Source organism: Rhinopithecus roxellana, chromosome 3 (genome assembly GCF_007565055.1).
Source record: "Rhinopithecus roxellana isolate Shanxi Qingling chromosome 3, ASM756505v1, whole genome shotgun sequence".
Lineage (NCBI taxonomy): Eukaryota > Metazoa > Chordata > Mammalia > Primates > Cercopithecidae > Rhinopithecus > Rhinopithecus roxellana.
Window position 1 is genome coordinate 71,747,459 of NC_044551.1, and position 26,388 is coordinate 71,773,846.

At 34.9% G+C, this 26,388-nt stretch overlaps 1 protein-coding gene across 5 annotated transcripts in view; it reads right to left on the reverse strand.

Moving 5' to 3' along the window:
- RICTOR (RPTOR independent companion of MTOR complex 2) overlaps positions 1–26,388 on the reverse strand; it is a 130,566-nt gene that overhangs the window by 50,563 nt on the left and 53,615 nt on the right. For all 5 annotated transcript variants that reach the window (XM_030926793.1, XM_030926792.1, XM_030926789.1 and 2 more), the window contains 4 exons: positions 13,599–13,663; positions 12,578–12,709; positions 6,816–6,879; positions 939–1,065 (listed from right to left, as the gene is read on the reverse strand). In XM_030926793.1, the coding sequence (XP_030782653.1) occupies positions 939–1,065; positions 6,816–6,879; positions 12,578–12,709; positions 13,599–13,663 (388 nt within the window). The remainder of the gene's footprint in view (positions 1–938; positions 1,066–6,815; positions 6,880–12,577; positions 12,710–13,598; positions 13,664–26,388) is intronic.

Genomic DNA, 26,388 nt, shown 5'->3' on the forward strand with positions numbered 1-26,388 from the left:
TATCCAGAATCTACAAGGAACTTAAATTTACAAGTAAAAGACAACTCCATCAAAAAGTGGGCAAAGGATATGAACGGACACTTCTCAAAAGAAGACATTTATGTGGCCAACAAACATATGAAAAAAAGCTCATCACCACTGATCATTAAAGAAATGCAAATCAAAACCACAATGAAATACCATCTCACCCCAGTTAGAATGGCAATCATTAAAAAGTCAGGAACCAATAGATGCTAGAGAGGATATGAAGAAATAGGAACACTTTCACACTGTTGGTGGGAGTGTAAATTAGTTCAACCATTGTGGAAGAAGAGTGTGGCGATTCCTCAAGTATCTAGAACCAGAAATACCATTTGACCCAGCAATCCCATTATTGGGTATATTTACAACTCATTGTACTATAAAGACACATGCACATGCACACATGTTTATTGCAGCACTGTTCACAATAGAAAAGGTTTGGAACCACCCCAAATGCCCATCAATGACAGACTGGATAAAGAAAACGTGGCACATATATACCATGGAATACTATGCAGCCATTAAAAAAGGATGAGAGTTCATGTCATTTGCAGGGACATGGATGAAGCTGGAAACTATCATTCTCAGCAAAATAACACAGGGGCAGAAAACTAAACACTGTATGTTCTCACTCATAAGTGGGAGTTGAACAATGAGAACATATGAGCACAGGGAGGGGAACATCACACACCGGGGCCTGTCGGGGGGTTAGGGGAGGGATAGCATTAGAAATACCTAATGTATATGACAAGTTGATGGGTACAGCAAACCACCACGGCACGTGTATACCTATGTAACAAACCTACACATTCTGCACATGTATCCCAGAACTTAAAGTATAATAAAATACATATATATCAAATGTTAGATATCCTTTCTAAAATATTACATTTTTGTTACTTGAAAAAAATTCTGACCTAGTTCACAGATAATGGCAATGCATGCTCGGACCATTCTGTCTCTTTCTTGAAGTCCATCATTTCCAACTGCAATTAATGAGTTGGTTACAGAACTAGGAAACAAGGAAGCATTCACAGTAATCATCTGTAACAGAAGGAATCAGAAAAAGAAGTTACTTTAGTAATACATTTCTTAAGCCTATTTTGTCCAAACCGAAATAGTTAATAACACAGAATAAGATCCAGAATAAGATCTAGGTACCAATTTTAATCTTCTGCTTCTTATGGATATTTCAAAATATTAATATAACTAATAATTGATGCAACAAATGTTAATAGCCATTACTATGGAAAATGTGTTAGATTTCTTCTTACAGACTATAAATTCATTGACCAAATGTTTCTGAGATTTTAAATTATTCTAGAATAGGGACTAAATCTTAAACAGTTTTTCAGTACCTAGACAAAGTAAACCAGAGGTGACAATAGTAGTCAATATACTACTGTACTTTTACAATCCTGACCATCTCTCCATATACCATCATCACCAAGTCCTACCAATTTACTTCCATAACATCTTTACCTCTACTCCCCTCTCCTCATCAAATTAACTGATTAACTTGGGCCCTCACTCTCACTCTGACTACTGCAATAGATATCTAATGATCTCCTTACTCTCTAGTCACCTTCCCCATCAATCACTTGTTGCTATACCAGAAAGCAGAGTTCATTATCCCAATCTATTTTAAATATTTCAAAAATCCTGATGGAAATATCTTGTAATAAAACTTTGGATGAATCTCACATTAAATGAAAGATCTAACCGGCAATAACATTTGGAATACTGAAAATAGGTAACATATGTCTTTGATTTGGAAAACAGAAAATTATGTAGCTAACTATTGTTTAGCAAATAAAGACTATTTTGCAAATTAAGTAATTCAAAATGGCAGGTTCCTGGAGTGGAAATAAAATAAAATATTTTGTTTGTATGGTAACAAAATATTAGAGAAAATTAATCTGACCCAGATGTTACTAGATTTATTGTTCTATTGATAAAATAAAACTTATGTGATGAAACAATCAAAGGATGCAATATAACTAAACAAAAGATACACAAGTAAGTCTTATAGAAGATCAAAAGAAAGATCTGTTTGATTAGTAGTTGTAAGTGGTTTGTCATTTAAGCAGTATTTTAAAGACATATTACAAAGTTCACCTGAAATTATACAGCAGTTCTACAACCATAAAACAAACATATCTCCAATAATTGTAGAATCTACAAAAGCTTTCATATTCATTTCTAAGTCAGTTTTTTTCAATTAACTGAAAAAGGAGAGAAAGAAAGGGAGAAGGAAGGAGGTATAGGAAGTATAGGAAATCGATCTTCTTGGGTGAAAGAATTCTAACATTTTATGACATTAAGTTATTTTTTAATACTTTCTGATCTATTACTATTCTTATAAGGAGCTTGTAAGAAAATTTCTCCAAACAGCAAAATGCATGTAATATATTCTGTAAAATATTTTGCTGAAAAACCAGGCAAAATGGTTTTTAGACTTAAGTCTGCTATGATAAACTACGCTACCTTGGCTAAACCAAGCCTCTCTGTGCCTCAACTTCCTCATTCGTAAAATGAAGATATGTATGAACAGATAATTTCTAAAGTTTCAAGTATAAAATTCTACATAAATCTTGTGTCTAGTAAACATATACTTAATTCACCACATTGTGCTATGAAATAGATACATAAAATTTTTACAAATAAAATCACTCTTCTTATTTTCCAGGAAATATATGCAAAGAAACCTTAAACTGTGTGCAAATCAGAGAATTCTTTCTTCATAAACCAGTGAATGCTCAATAAGGGAGAAGCCATAGAATGCAGTCACTGTTAAAACTGTAAAAGTTTAATAATCTCTTCTGGCATGACAGGACAGACATATAAAACAAATTGAAGATCCTGACTAGGTAATATATTTGTGGAACTGACACAAAGGAATTAGAGAAGCACTGAGTTACCTAAGGGGTATATCTAATATTTGAGCTGAGACTAGAAGATCAATGTAAGGTGAGAAGGGCTGAACATGAAAAGAGTAGGAAGGAAGTAACAATTGTGGTAGTAGTGGTGGGTAGTTTGCCTACACATGGTGGCATAAGACATGTCAGATAGAAATGGTTGGCTGGACCAAAACTGGGCTCTGAAGGCCAAAGTAGGCAGGTTGAACTTCAAACTCATGGGCCAATGTAGGTTTGGAAATTTCGGAGAAGAGGGTTCTTGCTCTGGCTTTGCCACTATCTTGCTACGTATCAAGGGCATGAGATTCCAGTCAATGAATCTCTTCCAAATGTAAAAAGTTTGTGGTATTAATTCCTTATTACATGAATAAAGAAATTATATATGAAAAAAAGACAGTTCAAATTAGGTAGACGGCAAGTAGAATTTAACTAAGATTAAGAAAAGAATAGTAACAACTGACTAGTGGAAAAATTACATTAAAAATGAGAGAAATAAAGCCACAAAAGAGCTGCCTGCATTGGAAGGGGGAAATCAGAGACATGGAAAAGAAAAAAGCAGACAAAACATTTCCAAATGAATGAGATGAGTAAAATAAGAGAAAAAGTAACATAAGAATTCCTTAATTATTCATAGCGTAAGTTATCCTAAAGCAAAAAATGTTTTTCCTTATCTTTTAAAATATAATAGACTAATAGTTTTATTACAAATTTTAACTTTTGGGAATGCATACAAAAAAATTCAGTGATATAGTAATTATAATATCAAACATTAATTTCTACTGCAGGTTGAGCATCCCTAATCCAAAAATCCAAAATGCTCCAAAATCACAAACTTTCTGAGCACTGACATGAGCCAGAAGTAGAAAATTCAGCATCTGAAAATTTTGCTTTCTGATGGTTCAATGTACATAAACTTTGTTTCATGCACAAAATTCTTAAAAATATTACACAAAATTGGCTGGGTGTAGTGGCTCATGCCTATAATCCCAGCACTTTGGGAGGCCGAGGCAGGCAGATCACGAGGTCGGGAGATTAAAACCATCCTGGCTAACATGGTGAAACCCCGTCTCTACTAAAAACAAAAATAAAAAAAAAAAATTAGCTGGGTGTGGTGGTGGGCACCTGCAGTCCCAGCTACTGGGGAGGCTGAGGCAGGATAATGGCATGAACCCGGGAGGTGGAGCCTGCAGTGAGCCGAGATGGCGCCACTGCACTCCAGCCTGGGTGACAGAGCGAGACTCCGTCTCAAAAAAAAAAAAAAAAAAAAAAAAAATTATACAAAATTAACTTCAGGATATGTGTACAAAGTGAATACGAAGCATAAATAAATTCTGTGTTTAGATTTAAGTCTTCTCATTCACAAGATATCTTCTCGTATACACACAAATATTCCAAAACCCCAAAAAATCCAAAATGGGAAATAACTTCAGGTCGCAAGCATTGTGGAAAAGGAATACTCAACCTGTAGTACAGCTGCCAAGGTTTTACTTTAAAAAAAAAAAGGGGGGGGGGTGCTTCAGATGCTAAAAGCACTAATGAAATTATAGTTTCTCTGGCCAATAGAGGCCACTGTTCGTTCGGCAAATATGCTCTCACTGTAATTCTTTTAGCGTAAACCAAGAAAGTCCTGTGCCACAATTCTTCCTCTGATTCTATATTCCACCACCAAATATCAGCAATTTTCCTGTTCTAGGATTCACAAATGGTATATGAGTCAACTACTCTGCATCTCAGAAGACACCCAAATGAAATGATATTTTTGTTATGCTGCTAATAAATTATTTTTGAGCAATTAAGACCTGAGCTACTTTAAATTTTAACTTTTGCAAAAATACAAAATTGAAGTAAAACATTTACTAAAATATCCAAAATTGAATTATCTGAATCCATTTGAAATTGTCTTCTCTTCTGACAGCAATCTCTACAGCAGTGATGCTCAAAGTGTAGACCAGGAAATTCTGAGGGTCCTTAAGATATTTTCAGAGATTCTGCATAGTAATACAAAGATATCATTTGTCCTTTTCACTCTTATCTTCTCAGAAGTGTGTACTCAAGTTTTACAGGGGCTCCACCGCATGTGTTATTAAAACAGACTGAATGCAGAAGCAAATATGATAATCCAAATGACTTGTATATCAAGATAAAATTAAAGAGAGTTGCAAAACTCTAAAACAATAGCCCTCTTCTCATTAATTTTTGGAAAATATAGTCATTCCAAAGTGCCCATCAACCAATGAGTGGATAAAGAAAATGTGGTATTATACACTATGGAATATTCCATATACAATATGGAATATTACTCAGCCATAAACAATTGAAATAATGTCTTTTGAAGCAACTTAGATGGAGCCGGAGCCCATTATGCTAAGTCAAATTAACTCAGGAATGGAAAACCAAATATTGTATGTTCCCTGCTTCTAAGTGGGAGCTAAACTATGAGGACGCAAAGGCATATGAATGATATAATGAACTTTGGGGACTGGAGGTGGGGGGAGTTTGGGAGGAGGTGAGGGATAAAAAGATTACATATGGGGTACAGCGTACACTGCTTGGGTGACAGGGGCACAAAAATCTCAATCACCACTAAATAACGTCTCCATGTAACCAAAAACCACCTGTACCCCAAAAATTATTGAAAAAAATAAAATAAAATATGGTTTTCATTAAAATGTTATTTGTTTGTAATTAATGTGTTTATTATTTTAAATATATTAATATATATTTTAGTTCCTAATATTACAAATACTGACATACATAACCCAAATAACGAAAAAATTGTTCTAGGTTCTTCTGAAACAAATTTTGTTTCATCCTGAATTCTCAGTCATGGAAGAAGGAAGAATTGTATAAATAAAAACCATACATTTTTAAAATCTGAATTTGAAAAGTCAAATTACAATCCTAGCGTAACAGTTCAAGTCTCCTAATCTATCTCCAGTATCATTCTTAGTAGAATTTCAAACTTCTTTTAAGACTTAATTCATCCATTTACTTGTTCACCTGTGAGTACTATTACTAACCAAAAGGTAGACAATTGTAAGAAAAGTAAAAAAGAGGGAACCCTAGCTAACACAGAAATTGAACAGTATACCATTTTGGAACCTGTATGGAATTGAGAGATAGGAAGAGGGAAAAAAGAACTAAAAAATTCAACTGGTAAATATTTTTAGATTTTTTATGCAAATGAACATATACTTTATGATTCTCATGAACATTAAGATGAAATATGAGGGATACTTGTCTCACTCAGGCTGTGTCCCAACCAAATTTACTCTCAGTTCACTCTCTTCTTCCACCATTAGGGTTATCAAGTAAAACAACAAAGCATTCCCTGAAGGCCTCTCATGAGAAGCATTATGGATTGTCCTTAACACCCTCTCTTGTGGACTTTAGGCTGTGACCTTTTATCCTGTACAAGGGCCTGAACTGTTTATTGCAACTGCCCACAGACTGTATCCAAATTCACCTTTAAAATAATGAACTTCTAACTATTTGTGACTTCCATTTAATACTATAAACTCTAAGTATGCAATAAAGAGAAAATCAGGATGGGGAGCAAGTAATCCTCTTTCTTCAGTAACTTATCAAAGTGGTAACTACATTTACATGTCTATTAAAGGAAGAAATATTCTTCACAATAAACATTTTATAAGAAATATTGTCCTAGCTATACCCAATCACATAGAATAATTCCACAAAATATTTGTTTACCTCAAAGTTTAATGAATTTATTTAATATATAACTTTAATAAAAATGTTTAATAAAAGTTTAGTCTTTAATCTTAATTAAGATTTCACAAAACAGTCTAATCTAAAAATGTAAATATTAACATAAAAAGCATAAATTTGCCTTTTACTCTCACATATAGAGCATACCTTTCTGACTAATCGAAGTGCTTGTGTCCTCTCTACCTCGTTGCTCTGTTGTATGTCAATGCACCTAAACAATACACAAAATATTAATCATTGATGAAATTCTATTAAACAACTTTTTGTATCATAATACTGCTTGATGAAACCCATTTTCACAATGTCAATATGGTATATTAAAGTTTTGGTATATGATTTCTCAGTACCAACATGTATTTATTTAATTAACCCATACATCTCTAGTGATAAATATCTGTCAATTAAAAGACCAATTTTTTATTTTAAAACCTCAGGAAAGAACAGTATAGAAAGTAATTTATAAGACTACATCTATTTATAAAGAAAGAATAATGAAGTATTAAAAGTCTACTAAAAAAATTCACTTATCTCTGATAAAATTCAGACATTTTATAAAAATTGTAAAGGAAAAATAGTTCAAGGCTCTTTTCATTTAATTGCAATTTTGACCGGGGCTTAAACTAAATTAGGCACTATCTATAAAAATTCTATCTCACCAAAATATAATTAGAATTCTGAATTCACTTCAAATATTGATGTCCAAACAAATACCACCAAACTGACATTTCTTTGTAAAATGTATTAAATTATCCAATTTTGAAAGTCTTTTGTTTATGTAGGAGCATTTTTATTTAGACAGTTCATTATTCTAATCAATGCTTTATATATAGATAGTCTGCGATTCAAAAAGCATTTATTCTATCTGAATACAATTAATCTAAGGGAATTCTATTAAAATACAAATGGACTTAGAACTCCATTCCTGGCCATGACAGAGATGCGAGGTTCTGACTGTCTTGCCAAAAATAACCGTAAAGGTTATTTAAAAAAAACAAATACTTTACAGTATAAAACAACTGTTAAAAGGGCAATGAAGAATAATCTCTGAAAAAAGAAGCACAGGGAGCTCCACATTTAACCACATTTGTTCCCTGGGTGCATTTATCAATGTCAATCCCTGGCTTCATGGGCAGAGTTCTAACAGAAAGCAGAAATCAGGCAGTTCTGAAAAGACAGAGGTTTAACGTCAGGGCAGCCACAGTAGCTGGGACTCGAGGGATAAAATCCCTGAGAGAAGAAAACAGAAGAAAATGAGCTAAAATCTGCATGCAGTGCTCTCTAAGACACTTGTCAACATCTACATTGTGCAAAAGCGGAATTACACTCTAAGAAACAAAGGAACAACAGAGTATAGATTTCAGCAGAAACACAATACTCTAAGAAATAGGTTAGGGTTCAAGACTGGTTAAGGTGAAAAGATTCTGCTCAATATATCCCCTCTGAGATGCTAAATAGCCACTTCTAGGAGCAAAGGCAAATCTAAAACCAAACTTTAATAGAATCAGTGTAATAAACCAACATTCTAGAACAAAACTTAACTCTCTTAAAATGCAAATAACATGATCCTGAGACAATAATTATGTTTTTTTGTTTGGATTTTTTGTTTCTGAGACAGAGCTGGTGCCTCAGCCTCCTGAGTAGCTGGGATTACAGGCACATGCCACCGTGCCTGGCTAATTTTTGTTTTCTTAATAAAGTCGGGGTTTCACCACGTTGGCCAGGCTGGTCTCGAACTCCTGGCCTCAAGTGATCTGCCCCCCCCTTGGCCTCCCAAAATGCTGGGATTATAGGCATGAGCCATCAAGCCCAGCCCCAATAATTTTAAATACTGATGTTCACATTCTATCAGACAATATGAGGCATGGTTTAAAACAAACAAAGGGCCAAGTACCAAAAACTAAGAAAAGAAAATGGCACTACAAATAGAATACAGGTGATTCACATTTTGGAGTTGTCAGAGGGGACTTCAAAATAACTATGGTTAATATGCTAAAGAAAATAGAAGAAAAGATGAAGAAATAAAGCAGAGACCTGAAATCTTTAAATAAAACTAAAATAGGCCAGGCACGGTGGCTCAGGCCTGTGATCCTAGCACTTTGGGAGGGCGAGGCGGATGAACTGCTGGAGCTCAGGAGTTTGAGATCAGCCTGGGCAACACGGTGCAACCCTGTCTCTACTAAAATAGAAAAAAATCAGCCGGGCGTGGTGGTGCCGCACCGGTAGTCCCAGCTACTCAGGAGGCAGAGGCAGGAGAATCACTTGAACCCAGAAGAGGGAGGTTGCAATGAGCTGAGATAGCGCCACTGCACTCCAGCCTGGGCGACAGAGCAAGACTCCATCTCAAACAAATGGGAAAAAAAAAATCCTAAAATAAATAAAATAATAACTGAAATTAAGAATTCATGAGTCATGTACTAGCAGGATGAAAGGTTTTTAATAAACAGGTAAGTAGAAAAGTAAGCACATTGAAATACCAAGATTAACCACAACAAAAGGTTGAAAAATACAGTAACGGCATCAGAAACGTGGGACAGTGAAAAGATCCAACATGTGTATAGATGGAGTACCAGTCAATAGGGCAGAATATACAACAGAGTAAAAAAAAAATCTTTAAAGCAGCCAGAGGTAAAAAGATATATCCGAAAGAATCTCAAAGACATCAAGAATTCCTACATAACAAGAAAGAGAAGCTACTTATTGTTCAACTGTTATTAAAAAAAAGAAATTAAGAAGAAAAGGAAATCCAGAAGACAATAACCGAAGCACTGAAAAATAAATAAGTGGTAATGAAAACAGCCTTTGAACATGAAGGCAAAATAGAGGGATTTACAGACAAAAGATGACTAGGAGAACTAAATATATCAAGGATATATGTTCCAATCTCTAGGAAAACTACTAAAAAGAAGGAAAGACTTCATAGCCAAGACACTAAAAGAGGAAAAAAACTGTTATTTCAAATGAAGCAAAAAAATGAGAAATACAAGAACAAAGAACATATGTGACAAATAGAATAGAAATACCAAGATAGCAAACAAAATCAAGTATTAGGAAGCTAGTAATGAGAAAACAAACTCATAAATACACACAAAATATTACATTAGACAAAGTCCATAAATCATGCACATAATAAACCACTAGACATAAATAGTCTAAATACTCCAGTAAGAAGACAAAGTTGGTCAAACCAGATATAAAAAAAAGAAAAAACGGTTATGATATTTACAGGGGAGACACTTAAATGTAAAAACAAAAAAAGAAAGTAAAAGGATAGTAAAAGGTATACCATGCAAACACTAGGCAAAAGAAAGGTGGTAATGTATTATTAGATGACATGAACACTCATAAAAGAAGTATTACTAGGAATAAAGAGGGTTATTTTATAATTATAAAAGGATTAAGCCCAATATGAAGATTTAGCACTTCTAAACATGAAGTAACAAACAAAGCTTCAAAATCTGAAACAAGAAAAAGAAAAGCCAGAAAGTACTATATAGGTGAAAAATAATTGAGTCTATAATTTTATAACAGGCTGAAAAAGAAAACCCAGCCAGAGAGATCCATTAATGAATTATAATCATGTAGGACAAAAAAAAAAAAAAAAAATACATATCTTACATATATTTTCCAGGTAAAATGAAAACAAGGCCACATTTCCCTAGTTGTTTTATAAAACATACATACATACTCCCAATACTAAAATCAGACAAAGACTTCAGATAAATGGAAAAATAAAGGTCAATACCTCTCATGAACATAGGTGCAAAAATCTATAAAATATTAGCAAAGGAAATTGTTACATATGAAAAGGGCAATATATCACAAACAGTGGTGTTTATTTAAAGAATGCAAACCAGGCATATAAAGAAAATCTAGTAAAAGCTTATAGAAAGTATAAATAATGATGAAATACTGAATGCTCTTCACCTGAGTTCAAGATCGAAACAAACTTGTCCATTAGTATCATTCCTATTCAGTGCAATATTCTAACTCATGTAGTAAGGTAAGAAAAAGATTGGAAAGGAAGATATAAAATGGACATCACTATAATTAATGCTTATACACACAGAAAATCCAAAGTAATCTACAAACAACCAGAACTGAAAAGTGAATTTGGCAAGATCACTAAATAAGAGGTCAATATCTCCCCCCAATTTTTTTGTATATTTGTAACAAAAACAGAAAAGAATAAGTTTTAAATTACATTAATACTATCATCAAAATATCTTAGAATAAACTGAATAAATATGTTCAGGACCTCTGCAAAAAACAAACACACACACACTACTCAATACTGTTGACAGAAATCAAAGTCTCCAATAAATAGAAGTTTAGAAAATTCAATATTAAGATGTAAATTCACCCCAAATTAATCTAGAGCATTAATGCAATCCCTACTAAAATCCCAGCAAGTTATGTGGATATGGACTATCTTATTCTAAAACTTATATGAAAATGCAGAACCCAGATTAGTCAAAATAGTCTTGAAGAAGCAAAATTAGACTCAAATTAACAGGTATCAAGACATATTATAGAACTGCAGTAGTTAAAACAGTTGAGAAACCAGTGCAAGGACAAATATACCAACTAAAGAGGATAGAGAACCCAACAATAGATTGCTACTGAACTACCTGATTTACAACAAAGGTGACACAAATCTAGACGTGAAATGAAAATGTTTTCAATAAAAGGTGCTAATTTTATTGGATATTCACAAAGATAAAAATGAATCATGACTTGCCATCTATCTCATACCTTACACAACCATCAAATGAGATCAAATCAAGTAAGATGGTTCAAAGACTTAAACACGTATAAAGGAATAAAACCTTTAAAAGAAAACATAGATCTCTTCCAAATAGACCAAAAAGAATTCTGGATTTCACTAATTATGAACTTTTGTTCATCAAAGACCCATTAAAAGAGTGAAGAGGCAAGGCAGAGGCATACATCTGTATGTATGGCAGATGTATGGCAGAGGCATACATTTTCAATACATACATCTGTAAAGACTCACATCCAGAAGATATCAAGAATTCCTACATAACAAGAAAGATAATCCAATTTACAAATGAGCAAAAGATAGGATACCCAAACTTTCAACCAGCAAATGAAAAGTGCTTAACATCATCACTCATCAGGGAACACAAGTTAAAACCACAATGAGATCCCACAATGAAAATCACACAAGAAACGATATAACCAAAAACTGAAAATATCAAGTGTTGATGAGGATATGGGGAGACTGAAACTCCTATACATAATAGTAGACGTATAATCAGTGCAATCATTTAGCAAACTGTTCAGCAATATCTACTAAAGCTAAACATAGATGTACCTTATAACCCAGAAATTCTAGTTCTACATATACATAAGAGAAATGAGTGCATTTCTTCTTCTATAAGAATATTCTTGCAGCCTTCTACAAGAATATTCAGGGCAACTTTATTCCAAATAGTCAAACACTGAAAACAACCCAGAAAAGCTTCAACAGAATGGAATAAATTGTGGTCTATTTATAAAATGAAATGTTACACAGCAAGAAAAACAAAACAAAAACAAAAACAAAACAAAATAAAAAACATAGATGAATCTCAAAGACAATAATGAGAAAAAAAAAGAGTAATTACTGTATACGTCCAACACACACTGCTCAAGAACAGGAAAAACTAGTGTGCAATGGGAAAAGTCAGAATAATGTTTACAACTTATTGCAGTATGTAACAGAGCTTTACTGGGATGCTGAAAATGTTCTAAATCTTGTTACTTGGTTGTGTGTGTGTGTGTGTGTGTGTGTGTATGCAAAATGCATCAAAGTTACACTAGAGTAAAAATCTGTACACTTTATGGTAGACATGCTAAAAACTCAACACAAAATTTCAAAAACATATAAACAACTCTAGGAAATTTACCTAGCTATTAAATAGTCCACTTTCAATTTTAGCACCTTCTGGAGAATACTGGAGTCTTGGATGAGATATCGAAGCGCTCGTAGCCCTGCCGCTCGCACTTCTTTTGCTTCATTTAATAAAGCTAACCGCAAACTGTATGAAAACAAACAAAATAGAAGTTTTGCTGCCCGGGTTTCAAATACACACAAAATTATATTACCAAATTATTCCTCAGCCAAAATATGCAAAAATTCTAGTCATGAACGGAATTCTAAGAGCATTCTACATATATAAAAATTATTCACTCTAACCCATACAATTTCACTTAGTGTTGCTTTTTTAAATCTGTGCCTCCTTAGTACATTCTTACCAATCAAGAAAATGTTATTGAGTTCTTACCTTCTGTACTTCTGTATTGAGTTCTTAACCTTCTGTATTCCGTTGTTTATATAAAACAACGGAAAATTAAATACACCTTTTTCAAGCTATACCATTTGTGTCTCTATAATCAAATATCCTCTCTCTGCCTACCTGTTCCATACCTCTCCCAAAAATCATTGGTTTAAATCAATGATAAAAATAATTTACACCAATAGCAGGCACAGACCTTTTATATCAATTTTAATTCCTAAGAGTACCTAAAAGATAATTATAAAACCATATAACATGCCTCTACTAGTGTGCATGGGCAAATCAAGTCTGTTGTAAGCACAACTTTCTCTTAGGTAAGACCTAGAGTTATAGGTTCCTCTTGTTCCTGGGAAAAATAAGAGAAATTTAGTCTGTAACTTTCAGATTTAATTTAAAAGTTTAAATTCTAGAAGTCCAGGTATTTTTGAACATTCACTTTGGTTCCTCATATTTAGTAATTAGAAAATATCACAAAGACTCACAGAAACAAAACTACTGTAGCTCTTAAAGTTTTCTAATGTTCAAGTAACTGTTTCTATGAAATCAAATATGAGGTGCTGTATTATTCTATTCTTAGTTTAAAATTACTAAAATCTGGAAGGGATGGGAGAGGGGAATGAACTACACTTACCAAATTATGATATCCTCATAGTTAAAGCCCAGTTTTTCTTCACTGTGGCCAATATCACAAAGAAGCTGTCAGAAAAACAAAACAAGTATGTATGTGCTTGTATATTTTTACATATTTATATACATTATATGTTTACACTGCAAAATAAGGTATTTTTATGGAATATTTTGAAAACTATGATTCTACTGTTCAAATAGGCAGCTTTATTTATATCATCTTACTATTTCTCATTTGCCCTGCCAGTTTTAAGTTTCTTTAATCTTTTATCTTTCCTGCCTTTTAAAAACTCATTTGTTTTCTGTTACTCCATTTTCCTTCTCAATAATTTACTGTTTTAAAAATGCTTCTTTTAGTGGCTACTACTAAGATTACAACATGCATTGTTGACTCATCTAACAAAAAGTATCACGTCACAATGTCCTCAATAATGCTAGAATCTCACACTGTAATTTTACTTTCTCCCCTCACATTTCACTTTACAACTGTTTTTTCTATCTTTTAAAACCTATACCATATTACTGTTTTTGAACAGTATTTATCAATTGAACAGTCCATATCAATTTATATTTATTCACATATTTGCCCATTTTATTATTCATCATTTTAACGGTTCCTTAATGGGATATCTTCCTTCTACCTGAAGAACTCTGTTGTTGCTGTTGACTTGTTCTGTTAGTGTTTTGATTTAATTTTAGACCAGGTTGCTGGTAATGATTTTCTTGTTTTTTATTTCTCTGGAAATGATTATTTTTTTTTTTTTAACATTCAAGTTTGAAGAATATTTTGCTGGATATTTAGAAGTTTAGGTTAGCTGCTATTTTCCTCCAACAGTTTCAAGATGGCTTCCATTGTTTCAGTTGTGAAGTCTGCCATCAGAGTTATTGCTGACTCTTTTGAAAGTCATGTCATTTATTTCTCAGACTCTTTTTTTTTTTTTTTTTTTTTTTTGAGACGGAGTCTCACTCTGTCACCCAAGCTGGAGTGCAGTGGCCCGATCTGAGCTCACTGCAACCTCTGCCTCCCAGGTTCAAGCGATTCTCCTGCCTCAGCTTTCGGAGTAGCTGGGATTACAGGTGTCCGCCACCACGCCCGGCTAATTTTTGTATTTTTAGTACAGACGGAGTTTCGCCATGTTGGCCAGGCTGGTCTCGAACTCCTGACCTTAGGTAACCTGCCTGCCTAAGCCTCCCAAAGTGCTGGGACTACAGGCGTGAGCCACCGCACTGGGCCTCTCAGACTCCCTTTTTTTTTTTTTTTTTTTTTTTTTTTTTGAGGCGGAGTCTCGCTCTGTCGCCCGGACTGGAGTGCAGTGGCCAGATCTCAGCTCACTGCAAGCTCCGCCTCCCGGGTTTACGCCATTCTCCTGCCTCAGCCTCCCGAGTAGCTGGGACTACAGGCGCCCGCCACCTCGCCCGGCTAGTTTTTGTATTTTTAGTAGAGACGGGGTTTCACCGTGTTAGCCAGGATGGTCTCGATCTCCTGACCTCGTGATCCGCCCGTCTCGGCCTCCCAAAGTGCTGGGATTACAGGCTTGACCCACCGCACCGGGCCCAGATTCCTTTTTTTTTTAAGATGGAGTTTCGCTCTTGTTGCCCAGACTGGAGTGCAATGGCGCAATCTCGGCTCACCGCACCCTCCACCTACCACAACCTCCATCTCCCTCGTTCAAGCGATTCTCCTGCCTCAGCCTCCCTAGTAGCTGGGATTACAGACGTGCCACCAAGCCTGGCTAATTTTGTATTTTTAGTAGAGATGGGGTTTCTCCATGTTGGTCAGTCTGGTCTCGAACTCCCGACCTCAGGTGATCAGCCCGCCTTGGCCTCCCAAAGTGCTGGCATTAAGGGCATGAGTCACAGCACCCAGCCTCTCAGACTCTTTTTAAGACATCTTTCCTTAGCTTTGGTTTCCAGCAATCTTATTACAATGTTTCTAGGTGTGGTTTCCTTTGTAGCTATTCTGCTTAGGGTAAACAAAACTTCCTAAATCTCTGGGTTGATCTATTTCTGCAGTTTTGAAAAATTCTATACAATATATTTTCAAAACTACTTCTGTCCAAACTCTCCTTCTGGTAATTCAATTAAATGTATGCCGGATCTTTTCATGTGTATCACAAATCTGTAAATCCTCTTTTGTTTTTTTCCATTTTCTTTTATCTCAATGCTTCAGTTGAATATTTTCTATAACCTGTTTTCTGATGTGTCTAATCTTCTATTACATGTATCTAATGAGTTTTTAAATTTAGATACTGTATTATTCTCTTCTTGAATTTCCATTTAATCTTTTTAGTCATTCCAATGTGCTAATGAAATTCTTCATTTCACATCAATTCCTTCCATACATCCTCTATGTTCATGACATAGTTGTTACTGAAAGTAGGTTTCATCTAACACACCTGAATGATGTGGATCATCTCTGGATCCGTTATTAGCTGTTTTCCCTTTTAGTCACATAATCCTGTCCTTTGGTGGCTCCTTAGTCTTTGATTGTATCTAAAAACTTGCGAAGATTTGATGGTGTTATCTGTCTCCACAGAAGGTTCAGCCTTCTTTCTGTTAAGCCACTAGATGGTGGTGAGTCCACATTAGGGGGTTGTCCTGGTAAGACCAGGCCTACCTCTGCTTTTTCCTTGCCACCTGAAGTTTCAACTGAAAGCCTATTGTTAAGAAACCTCGTCCAAGGCAGATGAAAAATTTAATTTTTGTTTTGCAAACTCCATTCCTGATTTTCAAAGATTTTCCACTTAGGTTTTAAGTTTCTCATCCCAGGTACCCCCAGGATTAAACAACTGAATTGAGGGGAGAATCTCCTCATGCTTGATGCACCTAGGACTCCACCAAAACCTCTGTGCTGTTTTCTTTGTCTTTCAGCAACAGTATTCCTGGGCCTAACGCTTGGATCCTGTTTCCTGCCCACACTTAACATCAGCAAGTGTCCCCTGGGAAAAAGTTGTTGAAGCAGCTTACTTGCACAAGATTCTCCCTTTTCTGAAAGGCTGGCATCTGCACTTATTGTTGCCCGAGCAGCTGCCTGCTGCCTTCAAACAGGTTTTCCTAGTTTTCATTGAGAGCGGTGGTCTAATACTAGCTATATGGATCCCACCTGGATGAATATATGCCTGTTTAGGTATGAGTTTGGAGAATTGACTTTTACCTAAAAGTTATGTATAATATCCTTAATTGATTTATTGGGGCTAACTGAAATGGATTAAAGAGAAGATAAATCATGTATTTAACACTGAAGGCCAAGAAGGGTCTCCAAAGTGCTAATATTCTTTCTCAGTATGAAGTTATAAACACTGTAACCATACAGTATAAAGCAACCAAAGTGATCAACATAACACATCATATCTATGAGAAGAATGGTCCCTAAGAAAAAGTTGATCATAGAAGTTTACTACCCTGTTGGTAGGATAACATAAAATTCCCTGTATTTTTCTTTTTTTTTTTTTTTTTTTTTTTTTTTTTTTTTTTTTTTTTTGAGAGGAGTCCATCTGTGCCCGGTTGCAGTGGCCGATCTCAGTCACAATCGGTCCCGGTTTATGCCATTCTCTGCACAGCCTCCGAGTAGCGGGAACAGCGCCCGCCACTCGCCCGCAGTTTTTGTATTTTTTTAGTGAGACGGGGTTCACAGTAGCCAGGAGGTCCGATCTCCTGACTCGTGATCCAGTCTAGGCCCCAAATGCGGATTACAGGCTTGACCACCGCGCCCGGCCCAATTTTTTCTTTAAAGGAAAAAAGGGGAGGGGAGGAGGTCCCAAATAGAATAGGATAGGAGACAGGACCAGAATAGCTGCTATCAGATATTGCAACACTGCTGATATTACAATACTGGCATTCCTTAAAATTTTGATATGACGAACAAAGAGGCTTCAGACTTTCAAAGAGTACAAATAATGTTTTTCTTTTGTTTTTACTGTCTTGTACAGTATTGCAAGTAGTTAAAAATTTAAAAGAATGCATTTTTATACATACACATTTAAAACAGTAACATAAAAATTTCTAGGTTTTGAGATAAAACTTCTATACCTCTAAAAAACCAACCACATACCTAAAATTAAAAGTGACATAATGTGTTAGTAAAAAATATTTGCAACAAGTACGGTGAGAAAAAGGTTAAGGCACTGTGTGTAGTTTGCTAGGGCTACTATAACATATATCACAGACTGGGTGGCTTAAACAGAAATTTACTTTTTCATAACTCCAGAGGCCAGAAGTCTAAGATCAAGGTGTTGGCAGGGTTGTTTTTTTCAAAGTCTCTCTCCTTGCCTTACATATGACTATTTTCTATATCTTCCTATGTGTATGTCTGTCTCCTAATCTACACTTTTTTAAGAGGTTATACTGCATTAGGCCCACCCACCCATATGACCGCATTTTTCCTTAATTATCTTTTTCAAAGGCCCTATCTCCAAATACAGTCACATTCTGAGGTACTGGAGGTTAGAAATTCAACACAAATTTTGACGAGACACAATTCAGCTCATAGCTCATAGCATTCCATCTTCACCTAGCAAACTAATACAGATCCTTATAATGTAAAAGGTTGAAACAAATTGAGGAAAGACTTCTCAGGACCCCAAAGAAGGACAGGCAAAGAAAATGTACAAGGAATTTACTGAAGAAATATAATTGACAAATAAATATGACATATATTCATTTATCCTAAAACCCAAATCAAATGAATTGCAAAGTTCTACTTAAAACTCACAAAAATGGCAAAATATTGTTTTAAATATTATTGTATAACATTATTTTATTATTGTAAATATTTCAAAAAATAGTTTAAAATATTGTATATTACCATAATGTTTTTAGATATATTGCAAAATATTATTTTAAATATTATTATATATTGGTAATGGGATTGAAAACTGAAAATATCTTATAAACTAAATTGGAAAGATGCACTAAGATCAAGATACACTTTTGGAGATTTATGTATTTTAAATTATTTAATATAAAGTAGGTTCAAGTACAAGATGCTTATGACATTATTTACAACATCAAAGAAATGGAAATAAAATGTTTGTAAAGGAGGAACTTTATGAGGCCATTAAAATAATATATAATAAGAAAAAATATGCGTAATCTATTGCTAAGTAGGGGAAAAGATTCCCTAAGATACATTTCTTAAAAACACACTTTAAAAAAAAAGTGTATACATTAAAATTTAACACCAAAAATTTTTTAACAAAAAAGAAAGTAGAATCACAGATAATTTATTCTCCTCTGCATTTTTGTGTATTTTACAAATGTTCACAATTAAACATGTATCACACCATGTAGGAAGTTTTATATATAGTATTGATGAATATACACAGAAGTAACAATTATTGACTGTTAATCTTCTCAACCCTAGTAGTATTTCTGTACATGAAAACAACTGAGGCTTAGAGAGGTTAATATGACTTCCTAAGGCCACAAAGGTAATTAAGTGGTAAAGCTGGAAATCAGATCAAACCAGTGTGAGGCCAGAGTCCACTGTGAAAAATATTACTACAATTTTATATTGAAATTATCTACACAGGGTTGGGGATTAGGGGAAGTAAAAAAACAACTGAATATTACCATCTTATTTCATTTCTTCAGCCTCAAATGTGGCATCAAGAGTCTGGAGAACTGCACCCTGGCTATATATATACATAAAACAAATAAGAAAATTTAACTATTGTTTTCTCCAGAACTGCTAACTAAAAATATACCATTAAAAAACTGCCCATTTCAAAGAATTAAAACATAAACAACTGCACTTTCACTACTTAAAATAAATTATTATTTTTAAAGATTTCTCACGTATTTCAGAATACCAGCATTATCACTATGTGGCACCATACATGAATAAGAAAGAAAACTATGATCACTAGCTATGATTACTTCATCCTTGGGAATATCCAAATATAAATAATATAGAAAAATTAAGGTTAGAATTTGTTTATATCAACATACAAAATATTGAGCTTTTAAACTGGGAAAAAATGTCACTTTCTTAAATTATAATTTACACATATCAACTCAACTGCTTAAAAAGGCAGTATTTCCATTCTTCTGCTACAGGAACAGTGAATGTTAATAAAATGAAAGGTTGTAAAATTCTACAAATATACAAAGTCTTGTCCTTTAAAGGGTTGGTTTTTCCTGTAAGTGTGTACTTGACTCTCATTTCCTGCATTATGCTTCTCATACTTGCCAACCTTGTAGAAAACTACAGATTCAGAGAACACAATTTTCAAATCATCTACCTTCTCAAACCAGAAAAATATATGACCATTTACCACTTAACATTTCCTAGAGTTAGCAGTTTTAGTGAAAAAGTTAAACAAAATTCAAAGGTATTATAATCTTAAAAAACAAACATGCACAATTTAAAAAGTGTATAGAGAGGTGTATCATTTTCTGATTATTAATGTTGATGCATTTCAATTGCAAGAAAAATTTTTGAGAAAGATGCTGAATCAGCTGGAAACTGGAAAATCATAAATAACTAAAAAGAACAATTATGGCAGAAACACAGTATATTTGTTATTAATTAGTGCCTATTTTCCAGAGATAGTAAACGGAATTCAACAATGGTTAAATTTTAACCATTTAACCATTCAATAATGGTGAAATGCTTTCAGGTTGTTTCCAGGATTGTATAAGAGGGCTTTAATCAGTCTTAAATGAAAAACCTTTTGAATCAGAATTATCCCAAGCAGTGATTAAACTTTCTATGTGTAACTAAATTCACATATATATTGGGAATAAGAAAGAAGACAGTAATAGAATTCTAAATTTTGGATTATCAAAGAAATATACTTTTACTGTTAATCACTAAGAGTTCACATATAAATCTCAAAATATTATAAGAATGACTTTGATACAAATTTCTTGTGATGACTACCTTACTAGTTATCTCCTAATTTAAATAACCAAACTCTAAAGTACACATTAATCTCTCTAGCTCTTTCTGTACGTGATATGGTTTGGCTCTGTGTCCCCACCAAAATCTCACCTTGAATTCTAATAATCCTCACGTGTCAAGGGCAGGACCAGGTGGAGATAACTGAATCATGGGGGCGGTTTCCACCATGCTGTTCACATGATAATGAGTTCCGTCTATGACCATATCACCCTGAACACACCCAATCTCATCTGACAGTGAGTTCTCACGCTATCTGCTGGTTTTATAAAGGGCTTCCCCCTTTGCTTGGCACTCATTTTTCCCTTCTGCTGCCATGTGAAGAAGGATGTGTTTGATTCCCCTTCCACCATGATTGTAAGTTCCCTGAGGTCTCCCCAGCCATGCAGAACTGTAAGTCAATTTAATCTCTTTCCTTTATAAACTATCCAATCTCGGGCAGTTCTTTACAGCACTGTGAGAACAGACTAACACAGTAAACTGGTACCACAGAGAGTGAGGCACTGCTGTAAAGATACACGACATGTGGAAGTGACTTTGGAACTGGGTAACAGACAGAGGCTGAAACAGTTTAGAGGGCTCAGAAGAAGACAGGAAAATGTGGGAAAGTTTGGAACTTCCTAGAGACTTGCTGAATGGCTTTGATCAAATTGCTGATAGTAATATGAACAATGAAGTCCAGCCTAAGATGGTCTGAGATGGAGATGATGAACTTGTTGGGAAGTAGAATAAAGGTGATTCTTAGGCCGGGCGCGGTGGCTCAAGCCTGTAATCCCAGCACTTTGGGAGGCCGAGACGGGTGGATCACGAGGTCAGGAGATCGAGACCATCCTGGCTAACATCGTGAAACCCCGTCTCTACTAAAAAATATACATAAAACTAGCCGGGCGAGGTGGCGGGTGCCTGTAGTCCCAGCTACTCGGGAGGCTGAGGCAGGAGAATGGCGTAAACCCGGGAGGCAGAGCTTGCAGTGAGCTGAGATCCGGCCACTGCACTCCAGCCTGGGCGATAGAGCAAGACTCCGTCAAAAAAAAAAAAAAAAAAAAGGTGATTCTTGCTATACTTTAACAAAGAGACTTTCAGCATTTTGCCCCTGCACTAGAGCTCTGTGAACTTTGAACTTGAGAGAAATGATTTAGGGTATCTGGTGGAAAAAAATTCTAAGCAGCAGAGCATTCAAGAGGTAACTTGGTTGCTCTATAAAACATTCAGTTTTATATATTCACAAAGATACAATTTGGAATTGGAACTTATGTTTAAAAGTGAAGCAAAGCATAAAAGTTTGGAAACTTTGCAGCCTGATGATGCAACAGAAAAGAAAAACCCATTTTCTGAGGAGAAATTCAAGCTGGCCACAGAAATTTGCATAAGTAACAAGGATCTGAATGTTAGTTACCAAGACAATAGGGAAAATGTCTCCAAGGCATGTCAGAGAGCTTCATGGCAGCCCCTCCCATCACAGACCCAGAGGCCTAGGGGGAAAAAGTGGTTTCCTGGTCAGGGCCCAGGGACTTGCTGCTTTGTGTAGTCTTTAGTGCCCTGTATCCCAGCCGCAGCTAAAAGAGGCAACATAGAGCTCAGGCAGTTGCTTCAGATGGTGCAAGCCCCAAGCCTTGGCGATTTACACATGGTGTTGGGCCTGTGGGTGCACAGAAGTCAAGAACTGAGGTTTAGGAACCTCTGTCTAGATTTCAGATGGTGTATGAAAATGCATGGATGTCTACGCAGAAGTGTGCTGCAGGGGTGGTGCCCTCATGGAGAACCTCTGCTAGGACACTGCGGAAGGGAAATGTGGGGTTGAAGCTCCCACACAGAGTCCACACTGGGGTACTGCCTAGTAGAGCTGTGAGAAGAGGGCCACTATCCTCCAGACCCCAGAATGGGAGATCCACCGACAGCTTGCACTGTGCACCTGGAAAAGCCACAGGCACTCAATTCCAGCCCACGAAAGCAGACAGAAGGGGGTGCTGTATCCTGCAAAGCGACAGAGGCAGAGCTGCCCAACGCTGTGGGAGCTCACTTCTTACATCAGCGTGACCTGGATGTGAGACATGGAGTCAAAGGAGATCATTTTGGAACTTGAAGATTTAATGACTGCCCTATTGAGTTCTGCACTTTCATTGGGCCTGCAGTAGTTCTTTCGTTTTGGCCAATTTCTCCGCTTTGGAATGGGTGTATTTACCCAATGCCTGTACCCTCACTGTATCTAGGATGTAACTAACTTGCTTGTGATTTAACAGATTCATAGGCGGGAGGGACTTGCCTTGCCTCCAATGAAACTTTGGACTTGGACTTTTGGGTTAATGCTGGAATGAGTTAAGACTTTGGGGAACTGCTGAAAGGGCATGTTTGTGTTTTGAAATGTGAGGACATGAGACTTGGGAGGGGCCAGGGCAGAATTAAAATGTTTGGCTCTGTGTTCCCACCCAAATCTCACCTTGAATTGTAATAATCCTCATGTGTCAAGGGTGGAACCAGGTGAAAAATACTTGAATCATGTAGTCATTTCCTCCATGCTATTCTCATGATAGTGAGTGAGTTCTCATGAGAGCTGAGAGAACTCACTATCACTGCTTTTATAAGGGACTTCCCCTTAAAAAATCCCCTGAGAGAACTCACTGTCAGTGGTTTTATAAGGAGCTTCCTTCCCCCTTCACTCAGAACTCATTTATCTCTCCTGCCACCATGTGAAGAAGGACACATTTGCTTCCCTTTGCACCATGATTATAAGTTTCCTTAGGTCTCCCCAGCCTTGTGGAACTGTGAGTCAATTAAACATCTTTCCTTTATAAATTACCCAGTCTCGGGCAGTTCTTTACAGTAGTGTGAGAATGGACTAATATACTATGAAAGACACAAGAAGAAATAGAAGAACACAGAGTGAGTTAAAATATGGGCATCCTGTGAAGCCTCTACTAATAATTGAGTTGCTAATTAATCTTCAACCATTAGGTAGCAGTTTCGTCACTACTATTTTAGCCATTACTGGTGACATCCTATCTCTATATTAATGTAAGTCATTAAAATGTAATTCTGTCTACCCTATTTCATAGGCTTGTTATTATATATTATGAACAAATCACTGACTATGTTTAGAAATCGTTAAAGACATTACAAAATGTAAGAATTAGCGTTAACAGTCACATAAAATGCTAAATTATTAGACATCACACTTTTCATTGGGTTTGGCACTTCCATGCCATCTATGCATTTTTTTAATTGGCTATCGGTCACAACGCCTAGCTAAACATGACCAAATAACATCAGAGTTCATATACAAAGATGTTAAGAGAGGGTACTCTCTGCTTTTCAAGACTAGAAGTATTAAGGATGATGTATCTTGTCTTAATCCTATGGAAAGTGTTTACCTGAGAACGAAGACAACCTGAAAGAAAATAGGAATGAAAAACAGAGTGGCAGCATGTAACTGACAGTGTTTCAACCTCTGGGTTGTCTTGTCTGAAATTAGGATCCAACATTTGATATTCCTAATTATGTACACAAGTAACTTCTTTATATTTTAGCTAAGATGAATTAAGTTTCCTGAATTTGTTACTTATAATCAAGTTAAACATTCAGTATCTTAAGTCCACAATTATTTTATAAGTACAACATGTTAAACTTAACATTTTTATACAAGCAAAACAAATACTATTATACAAATCTTATTTTAAGATGGGTTAAAGATTTTGATCATGTCACTAGTTTGCCTCCACGTCCATCCTCAGTTAAATCAATCTGTTATTTGTTATAATAAATCTATATGACTTTCTTACACAAATACTAAAACATTCAAAAAGGGCTATAAATAATTATATTCTAACAAAGATTACAATAGAACTGTAAATTATCTCCAAGTTTTAAAAATTTGTCTATGTTTATTAAAATGATCACATTTTTAAAAATGTAATGACTAGTTAAAACTAAGTAGTTCTAAATGCTACTCCCATTTTACTTGTATTACTTTGAAGGTTAAATAGTTCTTCCAAATAAGCAAAAGAACTAACAACCCTAATTTTAAAAAATGTTATCTCACATATTAGAATTCCATGGCAGTCTTTCACATGGCAATTTAGACACAAACACACACACAGCTACAAAAAAAAGTAGATTGATACGTATAGAAAAGGAAAGCATCCTATGATATACTGGGATGTGGAAAGCAGCAAACTGCAAGTCAATCTACGTATACATACACAGATATATATACACACATACACATTTATATACACATATATCACATTCTCATTTAAAAAATACCTTTTTGCATATACATCTACAGTCATGCACTGCATAACGACTTTTCAGTCAATGATGGATCACATGTACGACTATGGTACCATAAGATTATAATACTATATTTTTACTGTATCTTTTCTATGTTTAGACACTTACCATTATGTTACAACTGCCTACAGTATTCAGTACAGTAATATGCTTTACAGGTTCATAGCCTAAGAGCAACAGACTATATCATATAGCCCGGACATGTAGTACACTACACCATCAATGATTGTGTAAGTACATTCTATGATGTTCACAAAACGATGAAATCACCTAACGATACATTCCTTGAACATATCCTGGGTAATAATGGTAAATAAATGATGTATAAGTGTATAATAAATGGCAAATAAACTGAGCACAATAGTAAACTCTTCATTTTGTTTAGCTCATTTAAATATCACAATTCCCAAGAAAATACACACACACATTTATATTTATAATTATACCAGAAAAGGATAAATACTTTCTAGTGGTTACCGCTGGAGAGTGGTATTTCTGTCAGAACAGGGAGGTGGGTGGGAAGGGTATGAAAGGGAAGAGTTTCACTTTTTATCATATATTCTTCTGTACCATTTTAATTTTTTTATACTCAGCTTATACCTTAAAGTTTTTAAAAAGCAGAACAAAATAAATATTCCTTTAAAGCTTCTTTTAATGTAAATATATGAGATCAAGTATAGGAAAAGAGAACTTTTAAGAAAGAAAGAGTTGAAATATTTTCATCTTTAAAAAGCAGGTCTTTAGATTATGAGCATGTTGTCAGTTTTAAAAATAGAATACTAATATTATATTCATCAGCAGTCTGTTATACACATTACTTTATCCAGTGAGATGATGTCAGAAGGCAAGCATGGGTGTGTGACATTCACATGGTTAAAGGATCACATCACTAGCTCCCTTTCTTTATACCTTAAAAGGAGGTTTAGTTTTGAAGCTGAAGTTCACCCTATACAACATTTTAATGTCACTGTTCTAGTAAGATAAATTAATCCTAACAGGCTTATACTTAATAACAAAACAAATGCCAGTAAAAACAAAAACTCATATTTAAAATGCATCATCTTCCCAATCTAATACCATTAATTAAACACATATTATGTGACACACTTTGGAGTAGAGAGGGATATGAGGGTGGAAAAATAAACATTATGTATTTTTTGTGTTTGAGAAACTCGGTTTAATAACAGAGCAACCCACAATAAATAATAAAACAGATAAAATTTAGTAGGCATATCTATCAACTAAATGGAAACACAGAAGAGGGTGGCAAACAAACTCCACTAGTCCTGATATCATAATTATTTTTCTTATTTTCTTATTCTATAGAGCTATTCTTAGAAATTTCTAAGAATTCCTAAATTTTACTCAATAAGCAAACAAATGAATTTGCAGGTTTTATAGGAATACTAGTTACCTAAATATTTATAAACTCAGGTCTCTAACAAATGGAATTCAAGACACAGTACAATTAAATTCAGTGTTTATTTTGTGCTGCATATTTGAATAAATTTTATAATAAAATCTACACACACATTTATTTACAGAAATGGTCCTTAATGGGGGGCAATTTTGTCTCCCAGGGAACATTTGGCAATATCTGGAGACA